Below are 23,939 nucleotides of genomic sequence, written 5' to 3' on the forward strand. Positions count from 1 at the left end.
ACTCTGCACGTTGAGCGGAGAGAGATCTCCTTTCGAACGAACTTCCTTGATTTAGTAGATAAAACTGATTCAAGAGTTGGGAAAGGAAGGGGCTTAATTTGGTGAATAGAGACAAAAACAAGCGTCCGAGTCGCTGTTAGGATCGGAGCTGACTCTGTTTCTGGGGGGTCTGTAACAACTCAAAGAGGTGAAGTCAGGGTTGGTCCTTGTTCGGGACCTCACACAATGGCTGTTTTAATGAGTAGGTGAACGTGAGTAAGCTTCTGGTGGGTGTGTGGAGTGTCTCCTTTGGTTTTATCAAGCCAATCCAATCGGAGCGAGAGGGGCTTCTTTCCTACAAGATTTCCCTGGGCAGAAACTGTGTTTTGCAACTGGGGAGCTGGAAAATAGTAAGAGTTCGGGGGGGGGCACAAGGAGTGATAAACCATAGTGCCTGGAATGGTTACAATGTAAAGGCATTATAATACAAAGGTTCAAGAATTTGATGCCATAAAATTAATTCTGAAAAAAAAAATAGATGAGAATCCCGTTAGGTTTTTAGTCTGACAGGGTCTGAAATTGAAGAAGTTTCAAAAAAAACCTTTCAGATGTGATCTAGACATGTCTAAAAGGAATCAAAAGAGCTTTGGCCAATCAGTGGCTTTAACACGGCTGATGCAAGAGACCAGAGAGTATGGCAACAGGAGGAAGAAGGAGACCTTGCCTGACCAAAAACTATGCAAGGCATGGGGGAGGGGCAGGGGAGGGATGCGTCCAACCAGTGTCTAGCACACCTCCCCATCCCTCACCAGGCTGGCAGCGTCACCGCTGAATTGCCACCGCCAAGCCTAGCAACTGGCACACACTCCATGGTCAAAACTGTTTACTGAATGAAAGCGGGAGGGAAGAAGCAGATTTCTCTGAGCACAGCCGGGGAGTCCCTCCACCTCCACTGGTTATTCTTACTCAGTTTCTAGCCACCCTAGCCATCTTCAACCTGCAGCTGAGCTTCCCACAGAGGCCCTGCCACAGAGATGTGCGGACACACCCATTCTAGGCCACTTTACAGTTATGTCTCTTACTCCTAATTAATAGATCTGGTTTAGGCATCGATCATTAAGTGCCAGCCTGCCTCTTAGCTATTCACTTCCTTCTTTCCTCACTGGTGGGACAGAGTTTCTGCTGTGGAGTCATACTGCCTTTGAGCATGTTGCACATTACTGAGCCACCTGACCTCAGCCAGCACACCTCTTGAGAGCTTCAGTTTTGTCACGTGTCAAACGGGGACATAAAGGCTACTTGAGGAGGTTGTGGTGAGAGTTATAATGGGCTAATGGGTGGATCCTGGACTCCTGTTAGTAGAGCAGAACACTGTTTAAAAGTCTGTGCCTCCTCCACTTTCATTCTTTAGAAGCTAGGCCACAAAAGATCATCTGCTTTAGAGTATTAGTGTCTTCTGGTTTTCCTCCACAAAAATCATTTGCCTCATAAGTAGAGCTTATAGTTTTATCTCTGAAGATCAGAAAGTCAATTTTTTTTTTTTTTTTTACTTTTAGAAAAGATCCCCTCATGTAGCCCATGTAGGGTCCCTTGGTGACTTTTTTTTTTTTTTTTTTAATCTTTCAAGACAGGATTTCTCGGGCTGGAGAGATGGCACACTGGGTAAGAACACTGACTGCTCTTCTGAAGGTCCTGAGTTCAAATCCCAGCAACCACATGGTGGCTCACAACCATCCATAATGAGATCTGACGCCCTCTTCTGGTGTGTCTGAGGACAGCTACAGTGTACTCACATTAAATAAATAAATAAATAAATAAATAAATAAATAAATCTTGTTTTTGTTTTGAGACAGGATTTCTCTCTGTGTGTAGCTCTGGCTGTCCAGGAACTCACTCTGTAGACTAGGCTGGCCTCGAACTCAGAAATCTGCCTACCTCTGCCTCCCAAGTGCTGGGATTAAAGGCGTGTGCCACCACTGCCCAGCTAGGATTGTTCTTATGAAGACAATAACATATTCATTTAAAAATATGTACTGGCGAGATGGAGGAGTAGCTCAAGAGAGCATTTCCTAGCATGTGTAAGACCCCGGTTTAATCCCAGTACTGAAAACAAAGTATACTACGCCATGCCAGTGAGGGAGTGATCCAGAGTTAGACATGATTACTGCTTTAAGTGATGTTTTCCACAGCTTAATGCAGTCAAAAAAAAAAAAAAAAAAAAAGATGCGGTGTGGTTGACAATCAGTTTTACCTTTCTAAATGGAAGTGTCTTCACACATGGCTGGTAATAAAGTCAATTAACTGGAAGGAAGGGGTAAGGCTTATAACCGTGGTACTGAAGCTCCATGTGTTTGGTAAGCAGGGCCAGGAGGAGGTTAAAGGTGTTGAGGAACAGGGGCAAGGTGACTTTCAGCAGGGCTGAAGGCGGCTTTGGGAGGGAGCAGCATCTTGAAGGTTTCACTCAGGCCCCCAACAGAATGAAAGCTCTAAAGGTTCCCTGTCACTTCAAGGAGTAGAACTTGAAGAGGAGTATCAAAAAAGTTGAAGGATCATGGGTGTGACAGATAAGACTGAAGATGTAGGCTGAAACGTATCTTGGCAGGCCTTGAGGATCCACCTAGAGGTTTCACTTTATTCAGTAGCTGATGAAACACTACTGAAAAAAAAAATGTAGCCTGGCTACTGACATTGTTGTTATTTCTGTTAGTGTGTGGGAATAGAACCCAAGGCCTTGGGGTCCTAAGTGGACACTGTAACATTATCCTCTATCCTTATCCCACAGAGTATATGCATTTGTTTGTTTATTTGTTTTTGTTTTTTTGAGACAGGGTTTCTCTGTGTAGCCCTGGCTGTCCTGGAACTCACTCTTTAGACCAGGCTGGTCTCAAACTCAGAAATCTGCCTGCCTCTGCCTCCCAAGTGCTGGGATTAAAGGCATGTGCCACCACTGCCCAGTGAGAGTCTGTTTTTAAGGAGAAAGCTGAATCTGATATAGAGTTGTTTAGAAAAGAATTAACCCAAAGGGATATTCAGTGGCCAAGGGTATATTATTAGAAGCACGTTGTGCCAGGTGGCATAAGGTAGAAAGAAAAAAAAATGTCTAAATGTAGACACTGCCCTCAACAAGTTTATAATAAAAACTTTCAGATAAGACAAATACACAGAATATGACAACACAAGTTACAGTATGGAAAGTATTAAAACACAGAGAGAAAGGTCCAGCCCGAGTTTAGGGCTCTAAGGAGCATGCAGGTGAACTCCCTTCCCTACAGAAGGCATTAGACTAAGTCAGAAGATCACCGTTGGTATCGTAAGCCTAAACTCAAGACTATTTCAGGCAGGAACTGAGAGGATTAATCAGCTCCAGCTCTGTCTAGGACTCCTTAACCAGAATAAAGAGAAACTTGAAACAGGAGAGGCCTGAAGAAAAACCTTGAAGGAGATGAGTAGAAGTGAATGGGTGAATCAAGGGTAAAGTGCTGAGCTCTGGATGGAAGAGGTGAGTGTCGGGAAGTCATGTGTGTGAACGTCTAGAGAAAGAGGGCTAAAAACAGAAACTAGGAGAGCACCCACGTTTAGGGAGTGGATGGAAAAAGAGGAGTCAGAGAGGAGTGGCCAGAGGGAGAAGTGAGAAATAGATCAAGCCAAACACCTAAGTTACAAAGTTTCCATCAGTGCCTGGAGGTTGGAAGGCGGTGTGAAGGCACCCAAGGCAGAACAGAAGAGGGGAAATTGTAGCAATGAAGATTGAGATTAAATTTGAGATTGTCAAGGGTATTTCAGTGAGGGCTTTTCCAAGAGACTCCACAAATAAGGTGATTTCCTTGGTTTAGTGTTTCTGAAGGTGCAGATCCCTCAGGGCCTGAGGGGACAGGGTGGTGGCTCTTGGCTTCAAATTTGTGGGTTTTGATCTATAATTAGAACTACTGGATGTGTGTGGTTAGAACTCTCTGCAGACCTAACCAGTCCCTCCAGGAACTGGAAAGCTGAAGAACTTACTCAGAAGGGATTTCACACCTGGCTGTCTGGCCCAGCCCCGTGAAGTCCCGTTTCGTCACGCAACCCTAATGACTCCCTGGGCTGTCACTCTCATCTGGTATTGCCAGAGACCTGACTAACGCCTTCTTGCAAAAGTTTGCAGCATCTGTGCGAGGCCAACTACAGCTCCCAGAGTTCCCAGGCGCTTGTCGATGCTGATTGGACGGACGGTTGGCTCCGGAGGGAGGTGTCGGCTCCGCCTCCCCGGGAAACAGGCATCTGATTGGTTGCGCCGTGGGACTTTTGTGTCCCCGCCCTCCCCCAGGGACCGCAGCGGGCTGACAGAGCCGGGCGAGCGCTGGCAGTTCCGTGGTGGGGATGGTGAGGAGCGCCGGCTTCCCGAGCAGCGCTGGCCACTGCGGACTTCCGAGGCACTCCGGGCCGTGAAAACCTCTGCGCCGCGGCCAATCTCAGGCCTCCGAGGCCGGCCGCAGTTTTCCAAGCTGGGCTGAAAGGAGTGTCTATCTCCGTAGCACCGGTTCTCCTAATCCCGAGAGACAGACCGGGGATCTCGAGCTTCCCCGGCGACCCCTAGTCCCGGCCTCCTGTGCGCGCCCGACCTAGACCCCCTCGGGTGTCCCAGGCGCGGACGAGCCGCGGCCGGGTCCTGGCGTGCACCATGATCGTAGCGGACTCCGAGTGCCATTCCGAGATCAAGGGCTACCTGCCGTTCACCAGGGGCGGTGTGGCCGGCCCCGAGACCCGAGAGGTAAGCAACAGCCGGGCGAACCCGCTCTCCTCCAGCCACCGCCGGGCTTCGGGCAGACCCGGGCTAAGTCTGGTGCGTCCCCCCGGGCTTAGGGTCTGAGAGCACGTAAGCTAGGGCTAGGGTTGCATCAACTGCAGCCTCCGCTCTCCCTCCCTTCCCCTCCCCACTGCCCTCTCTCTCTTTCCCCTCCCCACCACCACCCTGGGAGGGAGGGGGATGCGGAGCCCTCCCTGGCTCCTTCGGACTCCTGGCCAATGAGAGGGGACGCCTTCTCGTGGCTCTTTGGGTTTGTTCTCTGGTAGAGCGAGCGTCTTCAAGTCCAGGCAAATCCCGGCCAGAGAGACCCGACCACTCCTCCTCCCCGCCCCCTTCCGCAGATTCCCTTCCTCTCGGTGGGGGCAGGCGGGCTGGGAGCTCTTTCTAGGATCGGTTTCTGGTCCTGTCGCTCAGCGAAGGGAGTAAACCACCTGGGACTGACCAGGGAAGGTCGATCCCCTTTCTCAATCCTTACCTGCACCCCCGATCTGGAGACTGGTCCGAGTGCTTTATGGGTCTGGCTGGCGGCCTGATCCTCGGTGGCGGCAGCCTGAGAGAGCTGGGGGAGAAAGCGGATAACCCTTGGTCCCGATAGATTGCTTCCTATTAAATTGTTCTGGGGTCCTCAAAGTTTGTTTTGCTGTCTCCTCAGAGCGTAGAGAGACTTCACAGGGAGACAAGGTATAATGCCAGTATAAAGCCCCCGTCTCCCTCCCAGCAGACTCGATAGTGGACATAGTCTATGTATGTCGTGTATGGAGCACCTACTAGATGCCAGGATATAGGTTTTGTCTGACAAAGACAGCAAATACAAAACGTATTTTAACCCCATTTTACAGAATGAGAAAATTGAGGCCCGAAAGGGACAGAGAGAGGCCTAGCCCTCATTCTCTGGACTGTGTGTGACTAGGATTTTGGAGAATGCTTGGCACTGCAGAAGATACTGTTCCTTTTTGATTTTCTAAGACTAGAGCAGTGTGGAAGGTCTATTGCCGGGGCTGGAGTGGTAGTCTTAAGGTGTATGATCTTAAAACCAGCCCATGTCTGAGGAAATGTCATGGGGCGGGGAGGGGGGTGTTGGAGGCAGCCATCAGTCTGTTGCTTCTTCATATGGTTTAGGAATCTGTATGCAGAAAGGACACCTTGCCAATGCCTCTTTGCTGATAACTTTTGTCTGCCTTGTGAACAATGTTGTTTTTGTTAGTGAGCACACCCGAGCACTGAGGGAGGTGAGGGCTGGATTCCAGTCCCACCCTCCACTTTCTCTCTCGCTGGGTTATCTCAGCTGAGCGATCGCTTTTGATTGCAGTCTCTTACCGGGTATTTTGATAGTATCTCTAAAAGGTTGTTGGACATTAATTTAAAATATAAGCAAATGCATGAGAAGAGTGCCTGGGACATATTTACTGCGGGGGGGGGGGTTGTATTTAAAATGCTAGCTTCTGGAAGACTGTGTTTAGCTGACATCTCTCCCCACCCCCAGTGCCTCTCAAGGGACTTCCAGAGTTCAATTCTCTACTCTGGGAGGAGGAGAGCCCACACAGCACAGCGCTCTGCCTGCTGTGCCTGTAGGAAGAAAATCTCAGGTGGTCTGTGTAGATCTTGGGTAAATGCCTTAGAGGAAGGCCCATCCTCTTTGAGACAGGGTCTCACTCTGTAGTTCAGGCTGGCCTTGAATTTATGACTATCTTCCTGCCTCAGCCTCCTGAGTGTTAGGATTACACACTGGATTTAAGAAAGTCACTTTGCGCCGCTCGGTGGTGGCGCAAGCCTTTAATTCCAGCACTTGGGAGGCAGAGGCAGGTGGATTTCCGAGTTCGAGGCCAGCCTGGTCTACAAAGTGAGTTCCAGGACAGCCAGGGCTATACAGAGAGAAAACCCTGTCTCCAAAAACAAAAACAAGAAAAAGAAAGTCACTTTGTGGGCTGAGGAGATGGCTCAGTGGGTAAGAGCACCTGACTGCTCTTCCAAAGGTCCTGAGTTCAAATCCCAGCAAACACATGGTGGCTCACAACCATCCGTAATGAGATCTGACTCCCTCTTCTAGAGTGTCTGAAGACAGCTATAGCATATTTACATATAATAAATAAATAAATCTTTAAAAAATTTCATCCTTAAAAAAAAAAAAAGAAAGTCACTTTGCAGTTTCGGGGAAAGCTGATAATGTTTGCAACATTTTTTTCTACATCTTCTACTCCTCAAGAAAGGATGTCTGTTTTAAGTGGGATCCTAAGAAGATGGGGTATCCATCATCCAGACTCTAGTGTTCAAGACTGGAGGGCTAGATGGGTAGTCCCCACAATTGTTTCAGACTTTGTTTCAGAGGGTCAAGGCCTTCAGCTCTGCCTGTCTCCAGAAAGTTCCAAGGGTCTGACTCTTGTCTTGGGTAGTATGTTTTCAAATTCTAGAATAACTTCCCCAAGCTTCTCTTGTCAGAAAAGCACGTCTTCCTCCACCAGATGAGCCCCTTTGACTAATCCTGCTTTTGGTCCCTTCTTCATGGTAAGCTAGTTCCATAGGCTGAGGCCTTTCTTTCTGCCTACCTCCATCTCTGGGACTAGTTAGGAACCCCCTGCAGGGCTCACTGTTCTTTGCAACTAAGTGGTTAACTGACCCTTGTCAGCTATTGAGGCTTTGAAATCCCATCTGACCTGTGCTAGGCCAGAAGGGGACCATTCTGAGCTTTGGCCACTTGTCTTTAAAGAGGGGACAACAAGTTCTGTTTCTCTCAGGGTGGTTGAGAACAATTAAGGTGCCTGTGAGATCAAATATGTAAAGCACTTTAGCCTGGGGCCCAGCTCAAGCTGTTTGCCACTCTGCTGGCCTGCCCCTTCAAGGCTGGCTGGAAGTCTGGGGCAGCTTGTATGGCCTCTCTTCAGGTGTAAACCCAGACTCTTATCTGGGTCCAGCTGACAGGTAGTGGGCAGGCCTTCCCAGCTGCCAGTATGACTTAGCAGGAGTCTGTAGGTGAAGTCCTGGGGCTGGCAGACTCCAGAGAAGCAAAGCAAAGGCTGGGAACCAATGCAGCTGGGGAACAGCGCTCTGGGAAGTCAGTGGGCTGGGTTTAAATCTCTAGGTCTCGTGCCATTTCCAGAAACTTGTTATAGAAGACTAGAAAGGGTTCAGTTTGGGTTCAAATTACACATTAGACACTTGTTAGTCGATGCTTAAATTTTTAGACCTTTAATTGGTTCACTGTAACCTCCAAAAACATGTGGATTAGACATAAATAGGATTTGAGCCTCTGGGTTTAACAGAAAAGTTAGTCTAGAAAGCTCTTGTGTGAGGAGCCAGGCACCCGGCTTCAAGGCCATTAGTCCCTTTCCGATGAGCTAAAGACCTAGAGAGCCCTCCCAGAGGACTGTCCAACTTTATTGTTGCTGCTGCCAAATGATGCTTCAGTTGGAAATAGAGGACCTGTCATTGCTGCTTTTCTCTCTCTCTCTTAGAGATTTATTTATTTATTTTAAGTATGTGAGTACACCATAACTGTATAGATGATTGTGAGAGCCATCTTGTCGTTGCTGGGAATTGAACTCAGGACCTCCTCCCATTCCCTGGTTTATCGATGTTACCTCTCACCTGTGAGACCTGGCTCCTCCAGCTTCCCATGGACTTGCCCAGGTGTCAAGGTTAGGGGAACATTCAGGATATCAGAGCTGTGAGTTACAATCTCTAGATTTGTATCCAGGACTCTCCAGTGTCCCCTGTGGCAGAACACTGGTTCTCTATCTTCACAGGCTCCTCCACTGCCTTCTCAACCAACTCAGAGGTCACCTACCTCTCCAGTAGTTTTTCCTGTTCTCTTAAACTAAAATACCATACACGCTCCCAGCCCATCATCATCCAGAGTTCTGTCTCATCCCTCTCCATCATTTGCCTGCGTTCTTCCGGGTACCTAAAATGATATGAAGGCTGACTGGGACTTTGTCTTTGTGCTGTTGTATTCACACTGCCTGTAGTTAAAAAAAAAAAAAAAAATCATCAAATGAACAGACTAATTCTGATTCTACCTGGGAAGCATTCAGCTCTGGGCTCTGTACCTGAGAAAGTGATTAGTAAACGGTACCCACCGTGCCTGCCCCACCCCACCACTTCCTCTCCCTGTGGACTGCTGGAAGTGGGACTTTGGTTTCAGTAATTTAAAAAAGAAAAAAATCTTCACAAAAGGATGCTAATGGACCAGTGGGGCAGAGAAGCTCTTGTTTAAAATAACAATGAAGTTAATGACGGGGACTTTTATTAAGTGCCCTCTGTGCTGAGGTAAACTGGGGCGCTGCTCTGTTAAATCCTAGTGACTGCAGGTTGAAAATCCCATTATTCCAGTAGGAAACTGAGGCGCGCAGAGCTGACTGGTGGTCGGAGCAATCAAAAATGTTTGTTTGTGTGTGTGTCTGTGTGTGTGTTTGTGTCTTGTGTCTAAACCTTGTACAGGCTATGTGCGACGACTTGAGCTAAGGTTTCGGTGTCCACAATGGCAACACACTACAAAAGAGCTACAGCCCCAGCCTTCCATGCTCCTATCTTTAATTGTACTCTCATTATTTTATTTATTCTACTGGGAAATATGGATGGGTCTAGAACCCAGGAGTAACATTTCCTGCCTTTGCTGACTCTTGGCTCAGAGGATCCCAGGGCTGGCCCCTGGCCCCTCCCCCACATATCCAGGGGCTCTTAGTTCCCTGCTAGAGTAACTGTGGTTTTCTTTTCCCCTTTTTAATTTTTTTTTGTCTTAGAATTGTAATATTTGCATAATCAACCCCCCCAATGGTTTTGTTTATTTAGAGGCAACACCTCACCCTGTGGCCCAGGCTGGCCTCAAACTCCTGATTTCCAATCTCCAATCCTCTTGTCTCAGCCTCCCCAGAGCTGGTATTACAGGTGTCTGGCCTGGTTCCACTGTGCTTCTATCTGCCTTCAGGTCCTCTGGAGAGAGGGAGGCCCAGTTTGTGGAGTCAGCAGTTCTTATCTCCCAGACAGAGCTGTTGGGCATTTTCTCAAGTGAGAGAGGAGAGAAGCTGTAAAGGGTGCTTGGGAGGCTGGTGGAGCACTCGGGAGGCTGGTGGAGCACTCAGGAGGCACAGGCAGGGGTGGGGGTGGGGGGAAATCTCTGCATTCAAGGCCAGCCTGGGCCACACAGTGAGGTGTGGTCTATAGAGTGAGTTCCAGGGACAGCCAGGGCTACACAGAGAAACCCTGTGTCAAAGGGGGGGAGGGGAGGAAGAGGGGGGAGGGGAAGAAAAAGAAAGTAGTGGTTGAAAGGGGCTAGCCTGGGCTGGTGAGATGGCTCAATGGGTAAGAGCACCCGACTGCTCTTCCAAAGGTCCAGAGTTCAAATCCCAGCATCCACATGGTGGCTCACAACCATCCGCAACGAGATCTGGCGCCCTCTTCTGGAGTGTCTGAAGACAGCTACAGTGTACTTACATATAATAAATAAATAAATCTTAAAAAAAAAAAAAAAGAAAAGAAAGGGGCTAGCCTAGTCCCTTCTGCCATCCAAAATCAGACCCAGAAAGCCTAAGTAACCACACAGCAAATTGGCATCAAAACCAATGTGTATACCTAGGCTTCTACGCTCCTTATCTTTTTTCTCTTGTTATCTTGTATGCTCCTATAGAGGTCACCTCTCCTCCAGGGACTTTTTTGTTGTTTTTATTTTTATTTTTTTATTTTTTATTCTTGTCTTCTGAGACAAGGGTTTCTCTGTGTAACCCTGGCTGTCCTGGAACTTGCTCTGTAGACCATGCTGGCCTCGAACTCAGAAGTCTGTCTGCCTCTGCCTCCTAAGTGCTGGAATTAAAGGTGTGCACCACCACTGCCCCAGGACCCTTAAGGGTGACAGTGATGACAGTTTTGGCCACTTTAAAAAAAAAAAAAAGAGTAGTCAGGTGGTAGTGGTGCAGAGGCAGGCTGGTCTCTTGAGTACGAGGCCAGCCTGGTCTACAGAGAAACAGACTGCACAGAGAAACCCTGTCTTGAAAAGGATGGATGGCTGGGCAGTGGTGGCACACGTCTTTAATCCCAGTACTTGGGAGGCAGAGGCAGGTGGATTTCTGAGTTCAAGGCCAGCCTGGACTACAGAGTGAGTTCCAGGACAGCCAGGGCTATACAGAGAAACCCTGTCTCGAAAAACCAAAAAAAAAAAAAAAAAAATGGATAGATAGATAGAAAGATAGAAAGAAAGAAAGAAAGGTAGATAGATAGATAGATAGATAGATAGATAGATAGATAGAAGCTCAAGTATAGTTTTGAGTCCTTGAACATCTGAGGTCCTAAGTCAGGATCTTACCAGGAGAAAGGGCTCAGGGGACAGGTCTTTTGTAGTGAAGGCAGAACTGTTATTTGGATCAATGATGTCAAGGCTGATGGTATGGAGACCCCCCACACCAACATTCAGACACTGGATGAATAAATAGAATGTTCTCCCTGACCTCGTATCAAGGGACAGGAGAAGTAGCTTCATTGAATACATAGCTTCAGCTCAAAGAAGCTGAAGTCAGAACAGCTGCCACCCCCAGCCTGCACATCCTCCTTGGGGTGCCCCCCCTGTCCCCACGGCACACTCTGCTTTCTGTTTTTATTCACAGAATGACCCGGCCCTGCTCTCCACAAAATGTGGTGTGGGAACAGAGCAACTTAAAAGAGGCCTTAGTGGACAGTGTTTGTGGTAGCAAAAGCACCAGGAATTGTGGGGTCACGAATGAAGGCCTGGCAGTAGACCTTGGAGAACTATCAAGTCCCAGACGGGGTGGGGCTTGACCACTCTTTCCTCTGGAAGGCTTTGGTAAGGGAAGGTGTGAGTTTTAAGGATCAGATTCATGCTTGAAAAAAATTTGGTTACAGGGCGGATACTGGGTAGCAGTTGGTTAGGAGAGGGCAGGGTAGTGCAGGCAGGAACAGTTGGTGAGGCTGAGAGCGGAGATAGCCTAGACGTTGTGGGGAGAGGGATAAACCAATGACTGTTTGCAGGGCCTTGAGGGGGGTGCGGCTCAGTGTAGAATGTGCCCCGCATGCACACCAGACTTGCCGCCTAGGTTCCTCCTCAGCATTGGAGAGAAGACAAAAAGGAAAGGAAAATGATCATTTGAGGGGGACTGGGGCTTCCTAGGCACAGAGGGTGGGAACTGGCTTTGGAATATAAAGCCTTCTTAGTTGAAAAGAGTCTTCCCCTCAACCCCAGATTGTGAGTGTCTCATTGCATAGCTCTGACTGTCCTGGACCATGCTCTGTAGACCAGGCTGGCCTTGAACTCACAGAGATCCACCTGCCTCTGCCTCGTGAGTTGTTGGGTCTAAAGGTATGCACCACTGCTGGCCTGATCTCTTGGTTTTAAAAATGCATTGTGTTCATAAATCACAGCTTGTGTGTTGGAGGTCAAAGGACAATTTGTAGGGGTCGGGTATCTTTCTACCATGTGGGTGCCCAGGGACTGAATTTAGGTCTTCACACTTACCCACTGAACCATGACTTTGCCCTCTGTAAAGAATTCTTTCTACTATACAAGTCCTCTGGGACCACCAAGACCCTGGCCTTCTGGGAACAGGCGACAGAAAGCTGTGACTTGCTTGCTTCCTTGGGCCCCTCCCATGCAGCCAGACTGGATTTCTGGATCCTGAGTCCCTGAGCAGCTCAGCTTTGATTCTTCTCTCTCTTGCCCATTTGCTATGCAGGGATCTAAGTGTTCCCTCTGGTTCCTCCGTTCAGGCTGGTATTATACCAAGAAGATAGTTTAGAAACTCAGTGTCATTCAGGGTTGGAGAAGGGGGCTAGAGAGCTCACAGAAAGTCCTCTCTGTCCTCCCTTCTGCCAAATAACCACCATGTGTCTCCCCGTAGGAGCATCGGGAGGGCCGGGAGGGCCAGGTCCGGCGAGGCTCTCGAGGGCCCAGCGCTTTCATTCCAGTGGAAGAGGTGAGTTTGGAAGTGGGGGCAGTTAGGAGTCTTCAGTCCCTAGAAGCAAAGGGCATAGAAACGGGAAGCTTGGGCTCTTTTCTTTCCCCACTCCTGATTTATGTAATTTCTTGTCTTGTCTTGTCTTTATTTTTCCCGAGACAGGGTTTCTCTGTATATCCCGGGCTGTCCTGGAACTCACTTTGTAGACCAGGCTGGCCTCAAACTCAGAAATCCACCTGCCTCTGCCTCCCTAGTGCTGGGATCAAAGGCAATATTTTTATTACATATTTTCCTCAATTACATTTCCAATGCTATCCCAAAAGTCCCCCATAGCGCCCCCCACTTCCCTACCCACCCATTAGAAAGTTCTTGAAGCTGGGCTGTTCTCAACCTCATTTTCTGCCAAGGAATGGGTTCAGACAGATGAAATGATAGTGTGACAGGGCCAAGCTCAAGGCTCCCAAGTCAGAGCTTATCTCCTTTGCAATGTGAGAGGAACAAACCCACTGCGGTCTCAGCCTGTATCCCAGCATTTATTTATTTATTTGTTTTTAGTTGTTTTTAGTTTTTCGAGACAGGGTTTCCCTGTGTAGCCTTGGCTGTCCTGGAACTCACTTTGTAGACCAGGCTGGCCTCAAACTCAGAAATCCACCTGCCTCTGCCTCCCAAGTGCTGGGATCAAAGGCGTGCACCACCACGCCCAGCTGTATCCCAGCATTTTTAACCTTACATAGTGTTCTTGTATTTTATTTTTTCTGCTTATAAATAATTTGTCTTTTATTAGGAAAAAATGAAAGGAAAGAAACAAGAGGCCTTAGGAGTTCATCTAGATTAGAATCCTGTTTCTGTCATTTATCAGATCTGTGGTTTTAAGCAGATCTGGTTTCTCCATCTATTAATGGAGGAAAATAATAGTATTCACCTCACAGGACAAGTTGCGACACTCAATGAGAGTCATAATTGGGTAGCTATCTGTTAGATGAATGAATCAAGGCTGGGGATGTAGCTCAGTGACAGAACTCTTGCTTCCTAAGCACAAGGCCTTGGATTTAGTCCCGGGATCCACAGCAAACAGACAGACAAACAAAGAAGTAAAACAAAGAAGTAAAAGAGAGAAGGAGGAAGAAAAGGGGGAAGAGGCCATCTGCAAAGCCCTGCACTAGACCCTTAGAGCCACATAAGCCTATCATCCGACCACTTGGGGGGGGCGGGGGCAGAGGCAAGACGATCAGAAGTTTGAGGCCAGCCTGAACCATATGGGACCCTGTACAAAAAAAAAAAAGTCCGATAATGTTAAAAGGCTCTACGTGAAAAGACACTCAGGACATGGACACTCTGCTACACTTCCTCCTACCCTCCATGGCTGTCTGCGTCTGCCATCTTAGAACAGAAATTCTATGAAGCCAAGAGAAACTGTATTCAGTTCTTACTGCTAAGGATTGAGCTCAGGGCCTCATGCATGCTAAGCATTCATTTTACCACTAAGTCACACTCCCCAGCCCCAGCAACCATTCTTAGTTCTTTGCCTAAGTCTTCATAAATAAAAGAGAGAAGGAAGCCAGAAGTGGTAGCACAGGCCTTTAGTCCCTGCACTCAGGAGGCAGAGAGGCAGGTAGAGCTCTGTGAGTTCGAGGCCAGCCTGGTGTATAGAGTAAATTCCAGGACAGCCAGGGCCACACAGAGAAGCCCTGTCTCAAAGAAAGGAAGAGAAAAAAAAAAAAGGGAAAAGGTCAGAGGAAGCGCATAGCATGCTTGTCTAGCTGTAAGGCCCTAGGTTCGATCCTCAGCACTGAAAAACATGTTTTCATTACAAACTAAAAGCAGGAAAGTTGAACTGTTTTGAGAATTGAGTTAATATGGAGTATTATATGAAGTATAATATGAAGCATTTGGAGAGCACTAGATGTATAGCAGATATTATATAAGCTGCCTAATAGTGTTTGCTTAATCCGTTTCTTTCCGATGTGGTTGGTACTGTTCAGTCTCCTATTATATCTATATAATATAACCATATACATAACAAGGAAGATTGGTCGGTGTGGGGGAGCAGGAGAGAACCCATGCGCTCTTCTTTGCCTGGCAGATCCTTCGGGAAGGAGCTGAGAGCCTGGAGCAGCACCTGGGGCTCGAGGCCCTGATGTCCTTAGGGCGGGTGGACAACCTGGCGGTGGTGATGGGTCTACACCCGGACTACCTTAGCAGCTTCTGGCGCCTGCACTACCTGCTGCTGCATACGGATGGGCCCCTGGCCAGCTCCTGGCGCCACTACATTGCAATCATGGTAAGTCTGTCAGAGCGTGGTGCTCACAGGGGTGAACAATTGGCGTTACAGGCTTCGGGTTCATTTGAGGACTCCCCTGGGTTGATTTTTTTTTTTTTTTTTTTTAAGGTGAAGAGGAAGTAGCGAGCTTTATTACCTCATGGAATTTTAGGATTTTGAAGAGAGGCATCTTTAGGTGTATACTTTGCAAACGAAGACAGTGAGGTGCAAAGGGGTCACTGACCAGCAAGCTGGTAGCAGAGCTGAAGTTAGAACATAGATTTTCCTGCCTTTTAGATCCTAAGGGGGGGTCTTCCCAGAATGGGGCACAGAAAGAAGGTAACTCAGGCTCACTGACCCTGTCCCCACAGGCTGCTGCCCGTCACCAGTGTTCTTACCTAGTGGGTACCCACATGACTGAGTTCCTGCAGACCGGCGGTGACCCCGAGTGGCTGCTGGGCCTTCACCGGGCCCCTGAGAAACTCCGCAAGCTCAGCGAGATCAACAAGTTACTGGCGCATCGGCCGTGGCTCATCACCAAGGAGCATATCCAGGTATGACAGGCAGAGCGAGCTGGGGACCCTGAGAAAGCCCATGGGCTGGGCTGGGGCAGCCAAGGGCAACCGCCGAGTGGGTTCGTTTATCTCTCCCTCCCTTCCAGGCCTTGCTGAAGACTGGCGAGCACAGCTGGTCCCTGGCCGAACTCATCCAAGCGCTGGTCCTGCTTACCCACTGCCACTCTCTGGCCTCCTTTGTGTTTGGCTGTGGAATACTTCCTGAGGGAGATGCAGAGGGCAGCCCTGCCTCCCAGGCACCTTCGCCTCCCAGTGAGCAAGGCACCCCCCCGAGCGGGGACCCACTGAACAACTCAGGGGTAAGCCGTTGGTCCCGGGTCTTGATGTGGGCGAAAACTAGTGTGGCCTCTGCTCTGGGAATAGAAACCATTGCCTGCTTGCCTGTCTCGCCATAGGGAGAGAGTCCAGCAAACTTGCCTGGCTTTCAAAAGTTTCTTTTACCTGTTACTTGGGATTAAAACTTAGCTACAGTGGGTTATGAGGAGTAAGCTACGGGGTGCTTGACCTAACTGCAGTACACAGCCTCTTAAAACTGACGTCAGCTGGCTTTGTTATTACTCTGTTGAGATAAGCCTGGGATGGCCTGGAACTTACCATGGCGTCTAGTGGTTCTGCGATGGCAGGCGTGCACCATCACGCCAGCTGATTTTCCTTGTTGTTATGGATGTTTTGGATTTGCTTTGTTAGTTTGAGATAGGCTATTACTCTGTGGCCCAGGCTATCCTCAAACTTGTGACTACCCTCACTCTCCCACCCGTGAGCCACTGTATCTGACATTTTTTTTTTTTTCTGTCCAGTTGACTATACAAAATTTGGGTTTTGATATAGCTCAGTGGTAGATTGCTCGTCCAGCCTGTTTGTGGCCTTAAGGTCAATCAGCAACAGCACTAAAACACAAACAACAGAAACCACGATAATCCCAGCACTCAGAAGGCAGAGGCAGGCCGGGCTCTGAATTCAAGGCCACTGGTCTACATCATGAATACACAGGCTACATCACAGGCTACGTGGGCTGCCCAGTGTGTTGTCTGGCTCAGAAATTACCCTAGTTCTTTCTGATCACTCAGGGAAGCCAGGAATGTGGAAGAGCTGAGTAGAGTCTTCCAGAAGGTCGTGAAGGGAGCAGATGCTAATTCCTGGGTCCTTCCTACAGGGCTTTGAAGCCGCTCGGGACGTAGAAGCTCTGATGGAACGCATGAGGCAGCTTCAGGAGAGCCTGCTGCGGGATGAGGGGGCTTCGCAGGAGGAGATGGAGAACCGTTTTGAGCTGGAGAAGTCAGAAAGCCTGCTGGTGACCCCCTCAGGTATGGACGGGATCACAGGTGTCAGTGCCAGGGGCCACCCCTCTCTCTTTGTGCTTCTGATGGGAACAGATACCTCCACACACCTCTGCTCTCTCCTTCCAAGAGGTTCAGAATTCTTGCCTTTGATTGAATCCTGGTCTGTTAGCCCTGAATTCAGTCAGGGCTTGTGTGAGGTAGATGGAGCCAAGCTCGCAGTCTTTCCCAGGCTGAGCCATTCTGTAAAACTGTCATTGTTGCTGGGGGGGGGGGGGGTCCTTGGGTAAGAGTCACCTCCTCCCCAGGGGTGGCTCTAGCTAACACCTTCCCACTTAGTGTAGGGAGGGGCTCTCTGTGGTCCCTGCTATACTCTCCTCCCGTGCCCCCAACTCCACCTTCCTGATGACGGGGAGCCTGCTGTGTTCTCAGCCTCACTGTCCCTTCTTTCTGATGTGGCCCTCAGCGGATATCCTGGAGCCCTCTCCACACCCAGACATCCTATGCTTTGTGGAGGACCCCACATTTGGATATGAAGACTTCACTCGTCGAGGGACTCAGGCCCCCCCAACCTTCCGTGCCCAGGTATTGTTCGTTTGTTTCAGATTTACACAGAAGCAGGGGCAAGCACTCCACGTGGCTCTAAGTTGACAGTCTCCTCACCTCAGAAAACCCCGTGAGGGCAGTGGAGACCGGAAAGGTCCCTGTTGTGGGTTGGGAGGTCATCATCACCCGGTTGGTTTCTCGGGCTCCGCACAAGCAGTATGTGAAATCTCTGGTTCAGGCAGGGTCTGTTATGCAAAGCTAAAGTGTGACTCCTAGACATCCCGAGGCCAGATCTCTGGCCAGCCTTGGCCTTCCGAAGTCTTGGTCAGTGACCTCTTTCCCCGTTCCTCAGGACTATACCTGGGAAGACCATGGCTACTCGCTGATCCAGAGGCTCTACCCTGAGGGAGGACAGCTGCTGGATGAGAAGTTCCAGGTAGCCTGCAGCCTCACCTATAACACCATCGCCATGCACAGTGGCGTGGACACCTCCATGCTCCGCAGGGCCATCTGGAACTACATCCACTGCGTCTTTGGCATCAGGTGAGCATGTATCCCCCGGGCTTAGGTCCCTAGGGTCCTGAGGGTCGCTCCTGAGTTCACTGTCGCTTTCAGTTCTTGTGCTCTCCTTGGCTATAATAAAATCTCCAGCCACACTTATAACTATGCAGGTTTAAAGCTAGTAAGAACGCTCGCTGTTCAGACTTTCTAAACAAGACTCTTTATTCTCTCCCAGATATAACTAACTAGGCTTTGCTTTGGTGTCTTAGGAAGACTAAGGACTAAACCCAGGGCTTTGTGGAGCCTAGTGAAGCACTCTTTGTTTTATTTTATGTTGTTTTATGTCATTTTCCTTATTTATTTTTGATGTTTTGGGATAGGGTTTCACTCTGTAACCTCAACGAGCCTAGAAAAGTGTATGATTCGGGCTAACCTTGAACTTGTTACAGTCCTCCTGCCTTAGCATCTTAGCTGCTGGGCTTACAGACCTACTCCAGCAAACAAAGTACTCTAGCTTATGATTTCATGTGTTTTTGTGCATGTATTCACACACCTCTATGCAAATACATTACATAAACATGTGCATACGTTGTAAATTTCCAATAGCATATCTCTTCTCACAGTAAATAAGGACAGCACAGATATGCACAGCAGAGAGCACATACTTTAAATAATGATATTTCCATTCATAACCTACTGTGCAGCTCATGGAAATTATACATGAGAGCCAGGCGTGTGGACAGTGGTCACGTATACAGAATAAATGGTATTGTGAGATAAATGTTTTATCTTGTTAAATCGCTTCCTGGTTTCAAAACAATTGTGTGTATTTTATTTCTTGGTATGTATGTTTGTGCACACGTACGCCTGTGTGGCACAGCCTACATGTGGAGGTGAGAAGAAAACTTGCTGGAGTTGGTTCTCTCCTTCCACCATTTGGAACCCCGGGATCAAACCTGGGTCATCTGTCTTGGCAGCAAGCTCCTTTAGCCATTGAGCCATCTCGCCTGTCCGCTGACTGGTGTTTGAGGAAGGCCTTTTTTAGGGGTCCTGTGCTATTTACTGTCGAGTATTTAGGGTTTTTTCAGGGTGGGCTTGGTTCTCCTTTTGTTCCTTTTCCCCCTTCCCTATGTTCTCCTCTCTTCCCTACCCCCAAGTCGGCTCGGAGGCTCTGTTGGCCCAGACCTGGGACTCCTCAGCCTCTTTGGCCACCAGCACTGTCGGCAGTTTTTACTCTTAGAAACAGTTTGCACTGACCACTCTCCCACACATGTTCTTATAGGTAAATGCCCAAAATAACATGACTTATCCGAGAGATACAGAGAGAACGTTGTTTCTTTTTGAGATGTGGTCTCATGGTAGCCCAGGGCACCTTGAACTCAGAGCTGACTGTCTATTTTAGTCTCTCTAATGCTGGGATTGCAGCTGTGAGCTGATCCCCTGGCTCCTGACTTTTTCTGTTTTGCTTTGTTTTGTTTTTTTTCCTTTACTTTTCTTTATTTTCTTTCTTTTAATTGATTTATTTTTATGTATACCTGTAAATCCAGCACTGGAAAGGCCAAGGCAGGAAGATCAGGAGTTCATGGCCACCCTTGGCTATTTAACAAGTTCAACAGCTGGGCTACAGGACTCTCTAAACAACAACCATAAAGCCCAGCCGCACTCTTCAGGAGATCACCTAATTTTATTGCTCTCAGGTGTTTCCTTCCTGCCTTTTGTCCAGGCACACATAGAAACCAGACTAGGAAGGGAGAGACCCTGGCTGCTCGCTCTCTGCTGACTCGCTTGCTTTGGATTTCGAATGAGTTAACTGCCTTCTCTAGGCCTCGTTTGGTCTGGAGGTAGCATTAGCCCTGTCTGCTTTGTCCTCAACCGCTCCATTCTTCATGGTTAGCCCTCCCTGACCTTCGTGTCTTTTACTATAGGACAGTAAGTGTTTGAAAGTCACTGTCTGTTGTCTAGGGAAAGGGCCTTCCTTGAATCTCAGGAATTAAATTGATGAACTTCGAGTATTGTATATGACTGGAGTGTATACTCTCGAGGGCTCATGACTGGCAGACAGTCTGAGCTCAGTAGCGCACGCCCGCTGTCATTGTTACTTCGAGTGTTCCTCTGCGAGCCTGGTTACCTCTGATGACATATGATGTCAGCTGTTTTTCTAAGAGGAACCAGGCTTCTCGCGGCTTCCCACCTTCTTGCTTTTCTGGCCACCCTGTTCCTCCTTCTGTGGGGTGGGGGCAGGGGAGCCAGGCTGCTTCTGGGAGCAGAGCATGAGCAATGCTGTCGGGTCCATCCATCAGATACGATGACTATGATTACGGCGAGGTAAACCAGCTCCTGGAACGGAACCTCAAAATCTATATCAAGACGGTGGCCTGCTACCCTGAGAAGACGACCCGCAGAATGTACAACCTCTTTTGGAGGCACTTCCGCCACTCAGAGAAGGTAATGGCAACACAGACAAGGGAAGGGCTACCGAAGAATCAGGGGGTAGGGTCCTGCTGGGTGGTACACCTAGGCCTGTTCCAGGTTAAATTCTATTCTACTGTGTAATTTCAGATTTCATTTAAATTGGGTACTTTATTCCCTGTTTTCCACAGGTTAGGTGGGCATAAATGCAGATTTTTTATTTGTATGAGGTTTTTTTGAGACCTTTTTTCTGTGTAACCTTGACTTGTCCTGGAACTCACTCTGTATACCAGGCTGGCCTCAAACTCACAGATACCTGCCTGCCTCTGCCCCCTGGGTGCTAGCATGAGCCACCACCACCACCTGGCCATAGGTGTGGGTCTTAATCCTCACGTAGGAGCAGTGTGACTTTGGGCAAGATACCTCTGAGCGGGTCCCCTTTATAATGACAAGGGACACAATGACACTACGTATGGAGACATTTGATCCAGCCCTAGAGCCAGTTAGCTGGGAGCTCTTCTTTTCAGACTTGGGAGGTAAAGCAATCGTCTCTGTACCAGATTGCACTGAGTCAGCAGAGAGGTCAGGGCATCTTGGTGGGAGGCGCCGGTGGAGTGAGTGGCAGGGAACCGGTCGACTGGAAGATGAGTTGTCAGCCAGCCTCGTCCTCTCCCATCCCCAGGTTCACGTGAACTTGCTGCTCCTTGAAGCCCGCATGCAAGCAGCCCTGCTCTATGCCCTGCGCGCCATCACCCGCTACATGACCTGACTACCCCACACGCAGGACCAGCACCCGGGAGCAGCTGACCCTGGGCCACCGTCCTCTGTGCAAGGACTTCTGTGTCTGGAGACAGATCCGGGAAGGACCCTTTCTGTCTCATGTCTATCCACCACATGCTGGGGATGGGCATGTCTGTGGCCCCAGGCAGCCACCAGGGCAAGCCACATTTTCCTTTTCCTCACTGGACTGAACAGAACCGTCGCACTGACTTTGGGGTCTGAGCTCTGTCCCTGGAGCTGGAAGAAGATTAGGAAAGGCCAAGGGCCACATCCCCTTTTCTTCCCCTGCTCCTAAAAGATGAAGGCTACAGAGCTAAGGCTGGGCCCCAGGCACCACAAGAGCTGCCTTCCTGGACTGGGAAGCCCCTGGCTGCCTGTGTGGGAGAGGAGCAAGGACGTCCAGGGACTAGCACTCCAGGAAGCTTGCCTTCCCTCCTTCCTCATTCTCCAGTTTCATCAGCCCCCCAACCTGCCTCCCACCCATCAATGTGAAAGTTGGGCTCACAGCTGGTCTGTGTGCCCAGTTCCCCTAAAGCCTGTTCTGTTGGGCATCCTGTTCTTTGGTTACCTGAGGAGGGGTTCAGTTCTTTTGTCTCCTTTGCCCTCATACCCTTTTCTCCCATGCCTGGTGGTGTGGGGCCTGGGAGAGGGGCCAAACATATCCAAAGAACACACTGTCTCTGGAGAGTTGGAGCCCGTGGTGGTCTCCCTGCTGTCTGAAGAGTAAGGAGTGGCTGCTGGTGAACTCTGTATTTGGGTCTTGAGGACCTCACCGTGGAGCCAGAGTCAATCTGTCCCTCTAGATGGTATTGCCACACGGAGGCTGGCATCCCGACCTCCTTATCCCTTGGGTTCTGCCAAGAGTGTTTGCCAAAAACAAAAAACAAACAAACAAACAAAAAAAAAAAACTGAGCCTTTCTTAGGTGGCACCAGGGCCCACCCAGTAAGATGCATATACCAAGGTTCTCTTTCCCTGGGCTGCATGGCTCCACTCCTTGGACCTCACGTTGGAGACTGGGGGATTGGCTTACATTTCTTAAGGTTTGACGCTTTCCTCTGGGCTCTCTGGCCAAACCATCAGCAGCAGACTGACTTTTCTCGCAAGACCTTGAAGGCCCCTGGGGACCCTTATTCCACAGTCAGCCTTTCCTGGCTGCCTTCCAAGGGACACCACCCCCATCCCAGTGTCCCATCTGTCCCCTCTCCCGGATTTAAATGGATGACTTGGCAGAAGCAGCCACCACCGACAAGCACTTTGCAGAGCAAACAACTGTGAATTCTGATGTCCCTTCTTCCCCTTCCACCAGCAGCAGTAGATAGGTGCCTCCTCTCAGACCAGTCCAGAGCTGTCTGAGGGAACCAAGACACCCTGCTGCCATCTCCAGCTCATCTCCATCGGGCCAGGCACCACAGGAGCCTGGCCAATGTGCCACACTTGACGCCCGTGCAGGCACGGGAAGCCACTAGTACCCCCTCCAGGCTTGAAAGCTCTCCCTGCAGTGAAGGTGGGCAAGAGAGGAGGGGGCCCCAGCATGGGGGGGGGGGAGTTCTAGAGGGGACACGATGATGCCGACAGTGTCCCCTGGGTGGGCGGGAAAGGGCATCCAGTGTTAAAGTGCAGAAATCTTGGACCTTGTAAACAGTAATAGAAATAAAAGTGCTGAGGTTTGTTTTGTAGTCTTTGCTAATGGGATGTTTGTCCGTTTCCTGAAGGCCAGAGTTCACATCCTAGTGTAAGCCAGAAGCTGGGATTGTGTCACAGACTTGACCTCATGACCTCTGCCCTGCCTTTGCCTGTGCCCAGTGATTGCGAGACTGGGAATCGCTGGCATTGGAAGTCAACTGGGATGAGCCTGAGGCTCAGTAATTCTGTTTGCCTCGTGTGTGTGAGGTCCCGGGCTCCATCCCTGGCACTACAAAACCAAGTCCACCATTGCTTGGGTGCTCAGCCCCGCCACCCATTTAGCATGTCTGGCATTGGGGACTGGGAAATGGCAGTAGTGTTTTCTGACCGAGGTGGCCCTGAGCCGGGTAGTGGGAGGCCACCTTGAAGCTGCAACCCATTGAGGTGAAATGACTTGAGACCGTGGAGCCGGGGTTCTTGTGGGACTTGGTTGATGGAGGCCTTGGCATGCTGCCTTCCTGGGTTTTTCCCCATTTGTGGACATCCTGTGGACCGGGGTGAGGGTGGGAGAGGGGGTGATAGCCACCTGAGGGGTCACTCCTCACCACATCATTATGCTTCCTGTCTAGAACTGAGGCGTCAGGACTATCAAAAAAAGTTAAAAATAGGAGGAGGACATAAAAAGGAAGAACAACGACTCAAGGCTAAAAGCGTTTGCTGCCCTTGCAGAGTACCCGAGTTCAATTCCCGGCACCTGTACAACTGCCTACCACTCCAGATCTAGCAGATGCAACACTCTCCTTTGTCCTACACGGCACCCGCACACACGTGCCTATACACACAAGCACACACAAATTAGAAAGTTGAATGTAGCTGGACATGGTAGCACACATCTTTGATCCCTGCACTTGAGACTGAGGCAGGCAAATAGGCGTTCGAGGCCGGCCTGATGTTCAGTGGGAATTCCAGGATAGCCAGGGCTACACAGAGAAACTCTGTCTCAAAACAAAATAAGACAAAAACTCATAAAATAAGGCAAGAGGGCTACAATGGGATAGCTACTCCCCTCCCCTCTGCACACTCCAACACAAATGCATATACAAGACACACACAAAATTTAAAAAAATAAAAATAAAATAAAAACTTAGAAGAAAAGAACTAGAGGCATCCCCAAAGTTGTTCCTGCTCATTTAAAGGTGTCGACCTTGATCAAGTTACTTGGTACCAGGAATTAGAAAGTGCAGCAGGAAAACCACATAGTGACTAAGCGAAGACCTCTCTGCCCGCTTCCCATTTACCCTGAACACTG

General features: G+C 49.2%; 1 protein-coding gene across 1 annotated transcript; it reads left to right on the forward strand.

Annotated features, from left to right (window-relative positions):
* The first annotated feature begins 4,300 nt into the window (after positions 1–4,300).
* Sesn2 (sestrin 2) lies at positions 4,301–22,683 on the forward strand. Its single transcript, XM_021160713.2, has 10 exons — positions 4,301–4,726; positions 12,601–12,675; positions 14,741–14,938; positions 15,289–15,471; positions 15,579–15,791; positions 16,646–16,796; positions 17,236–17,354; positions 17,668–17,858; positions 20,117–20,261; positions 20,908–22,683. Exons 1-10 carry the CDS (start codon positions 4,637–4,639, stop codon positions 20,992–20,994), a joined length of 1,452 nt encoding a protein of 483 aa, XP_021016372.1. The 5' UTR covers positions 4,301–4,636; the 3' UTR covers positions 20,995–22,683.
* The last annotated feature ends 1,256 nt before the right edge of the window (positions 22,684–23,939 follow it).

This window comes from Mus caroli, unplaced genomic scaffold (genome assembly GCF_978045245.1).
Source record: "Mus caroli unplaced genomic scaffold, Mus_caroli_1 scaffold_6, whole genome shotgun sequence".
In the NCBI taxonomy this organism is placed as follows: Eukaryota; Metazoa; Chordata; class Mammalia; order Rodentia; family Muridae; genus Mus; species Mus caroli.

Excerpts from the sequence above, each read along its gene's own strand:
- Sesn2 (XM_021160713.2), top strand. The coding sequence starts at position 4,637 with ATGATCGTAGCGGACTCCGAGTGCCATTCCGAGATCAAGGGCTACCTG. Across the intron at positions 12,676-14,740 it reads CTTTCATTCCAGTGGAAGAG|ATCCTTCGGGAAGGAGCTGA; the intron begins GTGAGTTTGGAA and ends TTTGCCTGGCAG. Across the intron at positions 15,472-15,578 it reads TCACCAAGGAGCATATCCAG|GCCTTGCTGAAGACTGGCGA; the intron begins GTATGACAGGCA and ends CCTCCCTTCCAG.